The sequence below is a fragment of the Nothoprocta perdicaria genome, unplaced genomic scaffold (genome assembly GCF_003342845.1).
Source record: "Nothoprocta perdicaria isolate Ctin4 unplaced genomic scaffold, notPer1 scaffold_25, whole genome shotgun sequence".
In the NCBI taxonomy this organism is placed as follows: Eukaryota; Metazoa; Chordata; class Aves; order Tinamiformes; family Tinamidae; genus Nothoprocta; species Nothoprocta perdicaria.
Genome location: NW_020455477.1, coordinates 4,857,178 through 4,873,235, shown reverse-complemented (window position 1 = coordinate 4,873,235; position 16,058 = coordinate 4,857,178). Strand labels below are relative to the sequence as shown.

General features: G+C 39.3%; 1 protein-coding gene across 1 annotated transcript in view; it reads left to right on the top strand.

Annotated features, from left to right (window-relative positions):
• The window catches only part of SLC9A9 (solute carrier family 9 member A9), a 94,097-nt gene extending 87,483 nt beyond the window's left edge, over positions 1 to 6,614 (top strand). The window contains exons 13-14 of the mRNA XM_026040099.1: positions 3,227 to 3,275; positions 6,456 to 6,614. Coding sequence (XP_025895884.1) covers positions 3,227 to 3,275; positions 6,456 to 6,599 — 193 coding nt within the window. The 3' untranslated portion in view covers positions 6,600 to 6,614. The remainder of the gene's footprint in view (positions 1 to 3,226; positions 3,276 to 6,455) is intronic.
• Positions 6,615 to 16,058: the final 9,444 nt, after the last annotated feature.

Below are 16,058 nucleotides of genomic sequence, written 5' to 3'. Positions count from 1 at the left end.
GGCTATTGAGAAACCTACAGTGAGAAAGTTGTGCCTTCCAGGAAGACATTTGACAGAGGAAAGAAAAAAAAGCTGATAATATTATTATTTTGCAGCAGCACTACTAAGGCTGTAAGTATAATCTTAGCTCTGTTATGCCAGACTTTGTACAAACACATAACAAGGGATGTGCACTTAGAATCTCAATACCAGACAGACAAGTAATGGGGCATAGGGAGTCCCAATGTCCCCATCTTAGAGTAAGAGGTCACCCAGTAGCAGAGCTCATCATTAATCAGATCTCTTGCTCACCTGGCCTCATAATAATATTTTTGGTCTAGACAAGAGGAAATCTGGAGAGACACGAAACAATCTTTAAACACCTAAGTGTAATTGCAATATTTATATGTTTATATACATATATGYATTCCTGTGGATTGCTTGTGTATTTCTTTCTTCTGCTTTCCCTGACAATGTGGGATTTATCTTCCCATCCGTTTTCATTACAAACATAAGAAAAAGATGTTCTCATCGGCTTTGTTTTCAGTGACAAATTCCTCCTTTTATCATGAGATGCATTCCAACTGTTGCTAAGAAAATGATGCCCTCRACAGCACGCAGGGAATTAAACACCGTCAGCCGAGAGGTCCTTCAGCAGCCTAACGCAGGGCTCCTAGCAACAGCCWGGCCTAATTGCGGGAGAGCAGCTGAAGGCTCCGGCCTCAGCTCCAGCTCTCTAATACAGCAGCCCTGAACAGAGTCCCAATCCAGACTTGGATCCAGCCCCTCTTAAAAAAAAAAACAAAGACACAGAACAGCTCTCAGGTATTTATTCTGAGCTTGGATTTTGAACTCCTTGATATCATTTGAACCTATGGTATTATCTAAATACCAAMAGTAGTTGAATGGCACACTATACACAGCTGATTAAAAAGTCTTCACTGTGTTTGTCTTTATGGAAAAGATGCTGCTCTTTATAAACACAAAATCCTCTTTAAAATGTGTTCATTTCAGCCAAAATGTCCTTATATTATTTTAGCAAATTTGAGAAAGAACACAAATGCAAGAACAGAAAAGTCTGAAACAGAAAAGTGGATATTTGAAAATTAAAATAGAAGCCTAATTCCCACCTTGTGCAGTCTTATTTCTTTAGAAGAAAAAAAGTTTCATGGTAATGGGCAGCAACTGAAATAAGCCTGACTACTACTGAGATCAAAAAAAGCCCCTTCCTTGTTAAACAAATCACAGCCACTTGTTAAACAAACCACCATATTACTTGTGGATATTACAGGCCCTAGTTTGCAAATACTACAGGTCCAAGCCACAGGTTCAAACAAACATAAGGAGAAGCAGATATTAGAAAAAGGAAGATTTTGTTGGGGAAAGAAATTGTATGCTGCTTACAGCTGCTTTCTACCAGTCCTTATGCTGCTCAGCTTATCTAAAGCAACCTGAGAATAAGCTGATGATGAAAAATCTGCTCGGTAAAATGTCATATTTCATATTCTGAAAAYATAAAACATTTACCCTATTGTGAAACCAGGATTAAAGGTTTTCTGCCCAAGTGAGCCTAACCAGGTCTGTGGCTAGAGACAAGTCTGAGCAGAGAAGGATGGAGGAAGAGATTCCCCCCTGACTTCCTTATCTTAGAAGTATTTTTGGAGAAAAAAATCCTATTATATTTCTGCTTCTATGTCTCTTAAAGAAACATATTCCAGTAAACACAGATTCCTGTACAAAAGCTCAGCTTTCTCAATAGCTTCACTAACAATGAAAATTGATAAAGATCACAGTGGTGCCAGTGTTTTAATAAGAAAACTAAAATCTCTCTTAGTTGCTGTTTTATAACAAAGAAAAAGCCATCTAACCTATATTCATTCCAAATAGGTTGGTTGAAAGGTCATCCAAAATGCTAAATGTGTAAAATGCAGGTGCAGAAACAGAAAAGCAGAAATAAATACATACAATAGCCATAGAAGAGCCAACAATAAAGGAAGGAGGAACAGAGAGGAGCTTGAAAAGCAAGACTAAAGAAAAAGGGAACATACAAAAACACAATAGAAGAAGAGAAACAAAACTGAAAAGTAAGATCAGAGAAGAAAAAACAGATTGGAGAATACTTTTCTGGCCATCCATTTTATTTTCTCAGCCAGTGGGAAAAGCTAGGGATATAGAAGAGGAAAAGATTTTTATAACACAACTGGCAATAATATATTTCTTAGAGGTCTTCACAGCAATCAGTTTTAAGTTTGCGCACTGTAGTAGCAGTATCATTAAGATATTCCAGGACTTCTGAGGAAGCCAAAGGGGGAAGCCAAAGGTGGAAGCTCAAATTGCACGTCTGGGCTTAATTTCACTTGTCTCAACTGTCTCCTGGAATTTGCTATGCTTTGTTTTTTCAAAATTTGCAATTTAAAAATAGCATTCTAGTTCCTATCTAGCATATCRGAGTTAATTATGGCAGGCCATGATTTTCTGTGCTAGGTGCCCAATGTCATGCTCCAAAGCCTGTGTCTGGATAAAAAATAATTAGCCTCAGTTCCAGAAGTGACTAAACTGAGCCTGTTTAGTGCACATTTAATAAAATCACTAACATCATGCACCCTTARAAGCTTCTTCTAGCAACTTAAAGGACAACAAGATAAAAAAAATAATAATCCTGAGTCCCAGAAGACTCAGATTTGCTGAAGCTCAAGAGCTGTGACAGAAACAAGCCTCCGTTCTCTTCCGCTCTGRATTTACATATAAAAAGCAGGTCCTTCACATACATTCCTGTCCTTGGCCCTGGCTGCRTACAAACGTGCGCTTAATATTTACAGCAAAGGTTGCCAAGCCAAGTAATGGTTATGATTTTAAAAGGTGTTAACGCGAGAGGATGTTAGAAAACAGGGATGGGCCCTATCTGAACATCTGGTGGAATAAGACATTTTCTTTGCATCACTAACTGCTGCTTTAGCTCAGAGGACCTGACGCTGCCATCGCTTAAGTCTTTTTTTCTTTTGCTTTTTCTTCCTGTCATGTTAATAAAACGCCAATCGCAGGTATTGCGGACATTAAAAAGAATCTTGTGTTTCCTAAGGACTCATTAAGGACAGCTTTCTTAACTAAGAAAGAGATSTTAGTGTTTTGCCAGCTCCTCGCTGCATTTCTTGCTTTGTGGAGCAAGAGAGGCACAGGAGAGGCTCTCACCCACACTGCTCTCTAACCTACAGCAGCTCATGGCCATCTCTTATTTTGTTTCTAACAGAGTTGGTGTGGATCCGGATGAAGATCTGAAAGCAGAAGCTGCACACCAGGTATGTTACAATTTCAGGTACATATACACTGAATTAAAAGCTATTAAATTGTTGGCAAATCACACRCCTAAAAAATAACATTATACTTAAAATTAAACAGGCAGGTTAAAATGGTGGAAGYTGCAAAACACTTTGTAACTATTTATTGGACAAGGGGTAGAAGAAATTACATATGTGTGTATGTACATATGTATAGACATACACACCAACTGACATATAAGAAATATATAGCAAAAAAGTTATAGAATTTTGAAGTGATTGTAAATAAGATCAAATAAAAATAAAGAGGTCAAATACACAAAAGGAAGCAGTGCCATGACAAATCCAAACATTTATAATCTCCCAAATGCTGCATTTATGGAAAAGAGACATTTCAGAACAACATTCAATTCCCTGGATTAAAGAGTAAAATTTGAAATGTTCAAATTTTAACTTCTAGTARAGTCAGTTTCCTGGAAATACAATTTGTTTTCCACATAACAACCCGAGTACCTAGCGAAGTGGAAAACTTTAAACTAAAGGAGTTATTTAACAAGCTGCAGCTGTTCATCCACCACTCTCCTCTTTTTTTGTCATATACGTATGAAATTGTTTCAAATGCAGCACTRACTGCAACAACAGCAGAAATCTATAAGACAGTCAATACAGAGACATAACACATCCTTCAGCACAGCAGGTGGAACAAAAGTAGAGAAGCAGAGAAAAATCAATGTTACATTAGCTAAGTTGCAAAAGCAAAAGGCAAAAAAATGCCTAATGCCACCTGTGCTGAAAATGCTATTTCAGACTGCACTGCTGGAACCAATAGTAAAATAACCCAAGAGTGAGATAAATGTGGAAATAAGTTATGGCAATTCACCTGAAAACATGTGAAAAATACCTTTAGGCAGAATTTTCACTAATATCACCCTTTTAAGCATCTTGGTAAAGTTCATGCAAAGTCCGTGTCCACAACCTCACCAAGACTATGGTCCAAAACCTTAGTATTAACCTCAACTTAATCTTGATTGCATTTCAAAATTATATAATTTCATAAAATATCCACTTGACAGCACTCATGAATTATTAAACAGCAGATAGTGAATTATTTTCAAAGTATAAAATCTACTGAATTCAAAAGGCTTCTCATTTTCTCCTTGTTATATTAAAAATGAAAAACACTCATGAATATCAAAAACACACCCAGTATCCCAACTGCACCCTGTGAATTAACACCTCGCTCTGTTGACAAAACTCAGCAATACAATACGCTAGGGGTAGATAAATATAACACATATCATGCCCTGTCATGTCTAAAACAGCCTTACTTATARCAGCAAACCTTACTTTGGAAGGCTGTTTTTTTGCTCTGATTTTCTTTTTCCACCATGGTCTTTTTTCATTTCCTGATTTTTCTTCTATTTGACATCTCAGCCTTTTATTATCTCAGACCTCTGCTGTTTTCCCTCTAATCTTTGTTTCAGCTCCGTACCCATCATTATTGTTCAACTTATTTCAGATTATTTCTTTGAATTTTCTCTTTCCTTCCATGATTTTCCAAACTATATGCCTCCTGACTTTAGTGACTCAGTTGCTTGCATCTCATACAGCTTTGTCACATCAAGCACCAATTTGCTGAAGTAACTACAAAGTAAAGCTTTTAATCACAGTTTTCTAGAGTTTCATGTTTTTAATCTCACTTTTACACGTTTTCCCCCAAAGGTGACACCTACTCTCTCATGTCTTGCTCCATGCTCATTTTTCTCATCTCTATCCCTGTCCAAACTTCCTCCACACCCTCCTCTTAATTTCAGTGCTTTCCTTTGATTTCCATTTGTTTTATGTCTTCTTAAAGAAGCTCACCCAAAACACCTTTTTAAAATACAGACCTGCCATAGCTCTTACCTGCCATTGCACTTATTGTAAGCTTAAACGCTTTAACACTGTCCTCAGTCTCCACTTATCTTACCAACACACAGTTGGGTATCAGGGGCTCGGAGGAGTTTGCTGCTGCTCTGTGTAGGATTAGCACCATCTATTCCTGCTGTTGCAGTTGCCAGACATGACCCTGAAACACTCAATCATCACAAGGAATCAACTCTCAAGAATAATATTCAGCCTATTTGGTGCATTTTTAAATACCCTGTGACCAGCACTGGGCAATACCAAGATCAGTCATGATTTCACTCTCTAGTCAACACTGCCATACAACATAACATTAAATCAATGTAAAAGTTCCTATGTACAGGTTATATTTGAACTATTTGTACTGGATTTAGCCCTTACAGTTTTAAGGCACAGACTGTTAACATTAATCTACATGCATGTTGATGTACAATAAGAAATGAAGTTTTGAACATATCAGATTGAAATATAAAAATGATCAGAAGAGTTGCCTTGAAATTGCATTAGGAAAAGCATTTCCATTAAAGCATAATCTAACTTGCAGCAAAACAGCATCAGGGCACTACTGGAATATCCTTTAGGGACCTGGCATTCCCATTCCTAATCCCATCCTGCCATTAATTCTTCTGCTCATATTGATGCAATGCCCAGCACACAACCAAAGCAGCTGCCTTTGCACAGAGGACTGTTACTAAGGTACTATCCCAAATTATGACCTTGAGTGAAAGGACGGCCCATATATCTGTACAGAGCTTCCCAGAATTAATTTGTAGAATGTAGGACAGTGTTTTGAGGCAGCATATATCAGTTCTTAAGACTACCTCCTGCTTCCCAGAGTTGCCATATTCACCATGGAAAGGAGAAAGGAAAGTTGTCATGATTAGACTGTCATGACCGCTTTGGGAATGACATTTTGCTAGTTGTACACAAATAGCATCTGAGCTGAAAAGAGTAAACTGAAGTAATCCCACAATAGCAATTATATTGAAATATCATTTTATTGATCTCAAAATGTAGTGTTTTGCAGCTGCTTAATAAAATTGGAATAATTAATACCAATTATTTAATAATTAAAAGTAAATGTTGAAGCCTTCCAATGAGTATATAGCAATAAGAAATGCACTACATGAGCCAATCTGCTCATGAATTGATGCACAGAAATCATATTCCTTGGCCTAAAAGGCTTTTTACATTAAAAAAAGTTAATTATCATTTGGTTTGACATCTATTCTTGATATTGAAACTTTACTTTGTTTTAAAAACACTTTCTATTTTATGCACTTGCTTATTTTGCAGAGAGCATCCAACCTGGATAAAAATACAACCAAAGCAGAGAGCGCGTGGCTGTTCAGAATTTGGTATGGCTTTGACCACAAGTATCCTTTTCTGTTACAAGACACCTTCAAAATGTTTAAGAACCCAAACGTGATTGTACTTTAAACTGCAAACCTAAGCACATTCATTTCATTTACAGCCTTTAAAGGGGAAGAAATTAGGAAACGGAGAGGTGTTTTGCAGCAGCAGGCGAGCCCAGCAGGACCTTCCTGAGCGAGGCTACAGGGGAAGAGTGAACAGAGACAAAAATTGCTGCCCTCTGGAGCCCATTTGAATTTCAGGATAAGATTAAGCCAATTATTAATTAGCTATGGACACTGTTGGCTCCAGAGTGGCTGACTGGGCAGGGGACAGGCAGCTCCACATGCTGCAGGGTAAAGGCTGCTGCCATTTGGTCACCCACACCCCAACAAACAGCCAGAGAAAGGGGCTCCCAGTGTGAACACGAAGCTCCCAGGGCTTCCCTGGAGCTCGCACTTCCTTTTCCCCACTCTCCTGAACTTCTGTACCCCATCCACATTCCTGCTGCGGCGGCACCTCGGCTGCCTCCCACAGTCCTGCTAATTTCCATGCACCCTGGCTTGGGAACACAACAGGCAAAGCTCCCCCAGCCGCCTCCAGTATCCCCAGGCACGACTATTGTTCCCTTATCTTCCACTGTTGAGCCGAGATTAATGTTCAGGCTACATCTATATTTTTTTCTGATGTGAGCTGCAGCAAACTTGGATGAAATAATATTTCAGCTGATAAAATGCAACTCTTTGGGAATACAGCTTCCTAGGGGAGTTCAAGCAAAGTTATCCTTCAAAAAGACTTTGATGGAAAAAACATCTTTTCAGTTAAAAATGAATGAACTGCCCTAATTTATCTACCAGAGCAGTTGTAAGGGCCAAAAAGCAATTAGAATTATTTTTTCCCTAAGATAATTCAAGGATACTTAGAAATAGTACGTGCATGCAGTAGAAAAGARGAAATATGTTTAAAAATTAATGACAAGCACCAGCAATACTGACTTTAGCTACCACYATCCCCACTTCTTCAGAAAGAACAGAGAAACAGCTTATGCTTGTAGTATATCTTAGAAACAGAACAATAACTCAGAAAGGAGAGAGGAACAAGGGAAAAACAATGTGCTCTGAAAAGAGAGGAGCACGCATGCAAAAACGTGGACAGGAATGGCAAGAACAGGGCAGAGGTGAGTCAAAAACTGAAGAGACAACAAGGACAGGTCTGGAAAACAAGAAATAGAGGCAGAAGAGAGAGGAAAGTCAATACAAAAGTCTGACAGCAGCACACGCAAAATGAAAGGGCTATAAAATTCACAAGGAGCAAAAACTAAGGTCGTCTTTGCTGCTGTCTCCTCCAAGGTTATTCGCATAGCGGAGACCTTGAATCTGGGTCCCTGCTGCTTTCTTAYGTCCAGCTTCCAAAGTTTTTGTACTTCAACAAAATATTTTAAGTATTTTTTTTTAAAGATTCTTGGAATTAAAATTTATTCTTAAGTAAGTTTATTCTTAAGTATCAATCTCGCTGCTAGTTAAGTGGTAATCTTTCTTTTGAACTCAGATTTTCAAAGACTAGAGCCCTGTTATTCTACTAAAATATATTTTCATTCTAAATAATATTCCTACATTTTACTAATTCTGAAAATGTATGTCTAAATCCTTGGAGAGAATGATGGCTCCCTAGTGCTGGGACTCTCAGCTCTGAGCTTTTCTTCAGTATGACCATTTCTGAAATGCATTCTACATTCTTTTTTGGGAGCAGCTCTTCCTCATGCCTGTGCCCTTGACTGCRCAAGGCTACAAAGCTCTGCTTCTAAAGATAAAACAAGATATCACCATGGAGTGCAGTATTTATACAGGATTGTATTCCAGCTTATGATAAAGTTTTCAAAGAAAAGTTATCAAAAATAATCATCTCTCTGGTATCTACACTTCGCAACCATGCATGACTGACGTTTCTGCAGTTTGACATTTGCTCTTAGGCATTAGCACAATGCTACCCACTCTTATGGCACTAACATCTCTTTGTCCATTAATTTCACTGAGGGAAAACAAGAGGGAGGAAATATCACTGACGAAATCAAAGGGTTGTGTTGCTTTTTTGCAGTCATTCTGAAYGACTTCCATTTAATTCAGTAGTCTTGGGCAAAGGCAGCCACCATGGTAGAGCGGGGCTGTATCAAAAGAATGAAATGGATTTGGAGAATCAACTTTTATTCTTGAACTGAAGTGAACAGCAGGAGCCTCCTCCAACACCAGCTGGACCCAGTAGGGTCCTTTTATTTAGATGAATCTCTGAGCCAAGCATTGACACTGAGCATAACATACTGTTCTCCAAAATCAATGCTAAGAAATGTTAATATTGGAACAACTACTTTGAAGAGATCACTTGAGTACTTGGAGGTATCCTCTTGGATGTTCATTTCAATAATTTAAGCTATTAATATGCAGAATAAAATGCATGGTATTTGTAAGAGCGTAAATGCCAGTGAATCTATATCAGCATCTTTATTTTCACACTTAATAGCACTTTACCATTCAAAGCTGTCATGAACTACTAAAAGCTAGTGGAGAAGTGAGAGAAAAATGAAAAAACATTTCTAAAATTAAAGAAAAAACAACAGATCGAATAAATCAGCATTACACAGACTGTAAAGAATTATTTGCTGCAAGAGCAAAGTCACCTGTGCAGAAGGGCACAGCTAAAAACAGTGAGCAAAGTTGTCCTATTACAGATGCCTCTCACAAGAAAGTTAAARCTGGACTCCCAGGTAGCAGCCTTTGCTTTTAACTCTCCTCAGCTCCAAGCCTGCCTTGCCCCTTACTGCAGACAGGCTGCATGCCCGAGGCTGCCACTGGCTTCTGCCTGCCCTGCCCTGAGTCGGCGGTTCCTGCCTAGCACTGCAAGAGATTTCTTTCTCCTTGACCTAAGTCCGTATTCCCAGCCACAACCTAGTCTAAAAAATTAAGGTAAAAATAAACGGTATAAGGCTGCAAATAACCTTCCTCCATTTTTTCCACCTGCTTTGGATCAAACTTCAATCAATTTTGGTTTAACACAAATTTGTGCAAGGCTTTTTGTTCACTTTCTTTTTTTTTTTTTTCTCCCCTCTCTCTCTGTCTCTCTCTCTTTACGTAATTCTCACTTCCTCCCATGGGGCCAGTTTTGTTGTCCTGGCTGTTCTGTAGCATCATTCAGGAAGGTGAATACACTGTCCTCCCTGCTGCTAAAGCTGCACATTGAAAGTAGTGTTTGATATTGCTGCACTAAAAACACAAAAATAATTGGATCTGAAGAGGGGGGAAAAAAAGAGTGAGAGCATAAAGTGTATGCCCGGATGTTTCCCTCCGTAAATACCTCCCATCCCATGGAGAATCCTGCCTGGCACTGCAGGACACGCATCTCATGGGCTGCCGGGTCCCACACGCCCAAGCGTGTTGGGAAACCAGGGCTGCTGCAACAGGAAAACGCACCCCAGGTTGAGAGCAGAACACAAGAAGGGAAGGAAGAAGAGGGACAAAGGCCTCACACACAAGGTAAGTTTCTTTTTACTACTTCATAAGCACTGAATTGCCACAGTTCATGTTCTTTAAAGCAGGAGTCTGAGACAGAGTCAACCAGCTCTGCCTAAAGAGCCATCTAAAAGCATTTCCATTCCTGCCTGGGTGCCAGCACCCATTTGGCTGCACTCCTTACAGCTGAAAAAACCCTCGTATGCGGCCTTTCCATTTACCTGGGCTCCATCAGCCCAAAGGAATTGCATCACTTGTAAAGACCTCAAAAGTTTGTCCTCCTCAACTTCTCAGGGCACCGATCATTTTATTTTTCCTTTGCTTTGTAGATGGATAAAATGGAAATAATGACTGGCTGTGAGGTAAGATAAGTGCTACCCTGTGCCTGGGAGAAAAATGGGAAAGTTACTGAAAGCAAAAGTGTCTTCTAGGGTACGGTGAACTGAATCAGAGAGTCACCATCTCGTGTTCAGCTGAACTTTCCTTATGGCGGGGCTTGCCACTGTTTTATCCAAGATAGACTTCTTTGAAAAGCGATGGGAAGAGGCAGTAGGAATGTGTGTGAACTGCTGTTTCTTTTATCTGCTAATAAATGAAAGGTTTCCTGATTACTAATTTTCTTAATATCTTTAGCACTTCAGTAAGAACAGCAAAACAGTGTGCTGTGTCCTAGTTTTGGACCAAGACTGTTTWCAAATAGAGAAGAGACAGTCCAGTCTCAGGAGACCACAGACTCATTAGGGAGCAAAGCAGGGTTGGGTAATGCAGCTTTGGCCAAGGCAGGGACACAGGGAAACAGGAGCGTGGAACTGGCTGGCAGGAAAATCCAACATCACAGCACAGAGTCACTCCTAGGAAATAGGAACCCACTTGGCAGAATTTATAAACTAGCCACAGTAAGAGCTAAGAGGAAAAACAAAGCCTAACAAGCAAACTGGAGTTGAAATCAAGAATGTGAAGCAAGAACAGCTAACTCCATCATAAAGCTTTCTGCAAATTGCAGTAGGACAGAGTCCCCAGATTTACTTTACTCTTAGCAGGAATTGCCAATACCCCAAACTTGGTTGAAATCTCATTCAAAAACACATTTGCAAACATGTGATCACAGAAAATTCAGTTCTATTTTGGCACAGGTAATCACTCTATCTGATTTGGTGCCATTTCATGACCCTTTCCAAGGTCACAAACCCTACAGATTAACATAATAAACATGGCTAATGATTCACCAGAATAATAAGTAACTTGAGTTATTCCAGGCAGAAACCTGGATAAACAGTTTTTGAAGAGTTCCACATTGAATATGCAAGTAAAAGCATTTTCGTTAGTAAAGTTCTCCTGTCAATTTTTTGTAAGCCTGTTTGTCATTCATATATTTTAACAAGTGAGAACATTATTAAAACATGAAATTAAATAATAACTGTGAATAAAAGCTAATATGAAGTGTTTTACTTGCAGAGTAGATAGCACTATTTAAATACTCCTTTAAATACTCATTTAAGCACTCATTTAAATACTGTCATCAGCAYGATAGCTGGGAATAGACAAGATTTACTTTAGATTTTATATTTATTTCATCAGACCGAGTCAGAACTTAAGATTYCCTAATAAGACAGTGTGTGCCCTGTTAGAGAATCAAGGGAAGATTATTGCTCAGAAAGCAGGCCTAAAATCATAGAACTTTTTTGCTGTTTGCACTGCAGAGGCCAATAATAGCATTTTATTCTCATCAGGATAATGTCTATGAGATGATAGCGGATGGTTTAACAAAAAATACAACCCTGATTGCTTTGCATTTGGTGGCTGTTCCTTTTCATCTTTGTATTGCAATAGTCATGCAAAAATTACTAGTGATAGTTCCTTGATATTTTTATCACAACAAAACACCACCAACTCCACTTAAGCCCTGCTTATTCTTGTTCGATACATGTACAAAGTCCCAGCACACTAAGAAGGATAAGTAAATGATAAATGATGTGGCATTATAATCACAGAAAGAATGCATGTATTCATGTAGCACAGGTGTTTTTGTAGACAGTCTCCTCTTCCCAATCCTCAGATCCCCATTATTAGGATTTATTATTAATGTTTGGGGATTCATTCCCTCCTTGTACACAGAGGAACCATGTCTCTGCGTCCTTATCCTTCTGCAATTACCTAAACATTTTCTATTAAGCTCAGCCTATCTGCAGATTCCTGAGCAGCAGCCCCTCGCAGTGGGAAAAGCCCGGTCTAACCTTGCTTCAAAACTCAGGCACGGAGAGGCATCCATGCAGGATACGCAGGGCAAGGCTCTCCTCTCGCCTCTGGAAGCCAACTGACACGGTGAGGCACACTTGGGTGTCACRACTGCCAGGGATTTGGCTAAGATTTCTGCAGATCCAAATCCAATATTTAAGAGCAGTGTCATACGGGATCTGTGATCTTGATGACATCTTTCTTCCCTTAAGTCACCATCCTAACACTAACAGAAAGTAATAGAAATTGCTGAAAAGTTCTGATAGCCGCCTGGAATGCTTTCATCAAAGGTGAAATTCCTAGGATAATATGATTCCTTCCCRCTTATGCTGAGGCATTGGTGCAATGGCCTTCTGCCCTAACATGCCATTCAGAACACAGTCAAAATACACCAGTTATAACACATCGCTCATAGTGCAACTAATAATAAAACATGACCAGTTTCATTAGACAAACTGCCCATATTTAGCATACCCATTCAAAACCAAAGACTGAAGTGTACACTAGATTAGCTGGACAGAGAAGAAAAATCTTTACCATACAAACTATGATTTACTTCAAAGCTAAAAAATAAGGTTTAGAAAAAAAAAATCTTGCAAGGCATTTCTTTTTTTCTCCCCACAAAGCACAGCAAATGTATAGAAAATAAGAAAAGCTATTGCACTCTGTAGCAGGCAATTGAAAACTAAACCGCGAAAGAAATAAATATGCAACATCTAGAAGAAAACTTTGTAAGCTTGTAAGAACTTTATTATGTGCTAATGCAGGACCCTGTGATGGTAAAGTTACCATCACAGAGCATGTCTTCTATTTGCTATGGCAGTACTTACTATATACGCATTTTATAAATATATAGAGAGACAAAGAAGTTCCCAGCAACTAAAGAAGTGTATTACAAGTACATTGCCATATGCATTTCTATGAACAGAATAAAAGTCAATCTTAAGGAGGTAACRTTTAATTTTTTTAAGCTATTTAGACCTGTGACAGTCACAGTACTGCAGAAATGTCTCTTTATATTGCAAGAACTTACCAAATATCAAAAAGGGAGGGAAAAATACTAACAAGGGAAAATGGAATGATCAAGTTTTTTTTCATTTTATCCTCTATACAAAACAATATAAAATCTAAATCATTTTGGAAGAAGATAATTTTGCCAAAGTCTTTTGCTTTCCTGACAGTAGGGCCATCATATCAAAATTCCTCTATTTCCCWAAAGCCTTCATAGCAGTATGCTGTGATTTTACCTTTAAAGGAAGAAATAAAAGGACTTGTTGGAAAAGTCTATGGGATTTCAAAAAAAAAAAAGTCAATGTTTAAAACAATGAGCAGGCAGTGCAGGCCTGGGCCGAGTGGGGAAGGGAAGCRTGTCCCTGCTACTGCAGTCTGAGCTAGGGAAGTGCTTTAGCATGAAGAGAGATTCATGGTGAAGTCTACCCAAGCTCTTTGTGGGGTGTTACCCAATCCTGGTGGTGATCCTYTGGAGACAGGGTCTGCTCCGAGTGCTTTGGGGGAACCACCAGGGATTTCTGYGGGAGTTCTGCACAGCGGCCAGGGCAGGCTCTGGGCTGCCGCTGATTCTAGGCAGATCAGTAAAACCACCACCCTTGGTACCTACCCGCCTTGCCCGTCCAGCCTCACACACCGTGCCCTGTTCTGGGGTTTGATAGCAAGGACCACATCTGAAGATAGAAAATGCTTCACAGATTRTCCCCGGCCTCAGTTATAAATGCACAGGGCTTTATAGCAACTATAACATCTTCCTTCACAAAAAAAATATTTATTAAAATCAGCAGTAGCTAGAAACAAGACTCCTCATCCCACATGGCATTCTAAAATGTAAAAATAAAAATGTACATAGCAGAAATAAAGCATTTTTAGTTTTCCAAAAGGTTATTCCAAAACTTAAGAAGTCAAAAAAAAAAAAAGGGGCAATGTTTCCAAGCCTTCAAGCATGGGGTCTGGCAGACCACCAAGTAGGTCAGGAAGCTGAGGAAACAGAAAAAAAAAAAAAGAAAAAGAAGTAAAACTGGAAACTCTGCACCCTCTGTTCCTGAGGGCTGTGGCTGAAACCCATCAGCACCCGGGGGACGCTCGAGTCCCACCAAGCACCTTAGCACAAGCACCTGGTACCAGATCRCAGCAAGGGGAGGAACCCAGGCCTCGGTCAGGGGGATCCAGCTCACAAAACCACTTCTGTTTATCCCCTAATGCATTTTACACCTGTATTAAACCACCATTTACTGTAGCATGTTAAATCTAGACAGCATTAGGATTTATACTTTAGCATGAGAGAAATTCAGGACATGTATTAACAGGGCTGAATAGAGACTCACTAGATTCCTCTCTTACCAGCCTATTTTATACAGAGCTGTTATATTAATAGCTAATATTCAAGTTCTAARTGTTCTTGCAAGGGAAAAAATACTAGTAGAAAAATTACTATATTTAAAACTCTTTGCATGTTATAAAAAAAATCTTTCCAGTTCTGCAGCTCGTTTCTACCTGTTCAGCTGTTACAGTCCCCATCAAGTCGTACTACGGCTCTGAAGGTTTTGATGCAAAGCCCAGTGAGGTAACTGCAGTCACAGCTCACTGASCTCCACTACCTCACAGCTCAGGCTACCTTAGTGCTCGTTTCCGCTGATTATTATTCCACGTGCCACTTGTTTATTTTGCTTTAGTTTTCCCTCCCTTTCCCCATTGAGTCTTGGGGCACGCTGCAGCCTGAACGTGCGGAACAGCAGCAGCCCAGGCCTGTATTCCTGCAGTCATGCAAGGAATTACAGTTTGTTGGCTGACACTGCTTAACAGCACCCAGGAGACCCAAGCACCATACAGCAGCACCCGAAGCTCATAGCAGAGGCTTAATCAAGCRATCTTAGAACCTCCTTTCAAGTCTCTCATTATTTCATTCACAGCATTGTATGTGCAAAAACTGATTTTACAGCTCAAGAGTTTTCAGATGTTCTTCTGCATGTGTTTCTTCTCCATTGCCTTTCCAGTCACTTAGCAAAWGTATCCGAATGCTTCAGCTTGCATGCAGCACAGGCTGCATATCAAATGCCATGTGTAAATGGCACTTTTTTTATAGCACCAATTGCCACAACAAGATCCTCATAATTACAACACTACATAAGAAATTGTTCCTGATGCCTAGTAAGAATCTTTACATAATGCTGAATTACAGTGGATTTGCTATAAAAGCCATGACACTGTAAAGGAATTCAATATGATTAGAGTTAGCAGGAAAACCAAAGAGCACGTTAATGATTTTCCATATACATTAGAGAGTATTGTTGAATTGAACTCTTTTATGGAAAGCCAACACTTAGACGCAAAACCTCAGGACRCATTTTGAGTCATTCCACTGACTTCACTGGGGTTTGGATCAGCCCCCTTGACACCTCTGCCCCTCAAACCTTCATCGCTTGGAAACTTTGCCTGTATATTCAGTTGCCTCTTATTTCTAAGTGGTTGCTCTAGAAAAGGCACTCAGCTTATATTAACTATGATAATTGTAATTAAAACWACTTCTTCAGCGCTTGCAAACACAGAACCACCTATAAGACTAAGGCGACACTGTAAACGTGTCAGAAAAAGAAGTTTGGCTCTAATTTTAAGAATACTTTGGTAATCAGTGATTCAAAATAATGCAGTTCGACAGCTGAGAAAGTCAAGAGCTGTTTGCTATTTTTGATATTGAAAAATGCGCCTGATTCACCATAACACATGGAACAKCATGCATTCAAATATAATGCAAATTAACTAATCTTAGTACCAGTTCTCAATTCAGCACTTCTTCTCAAGA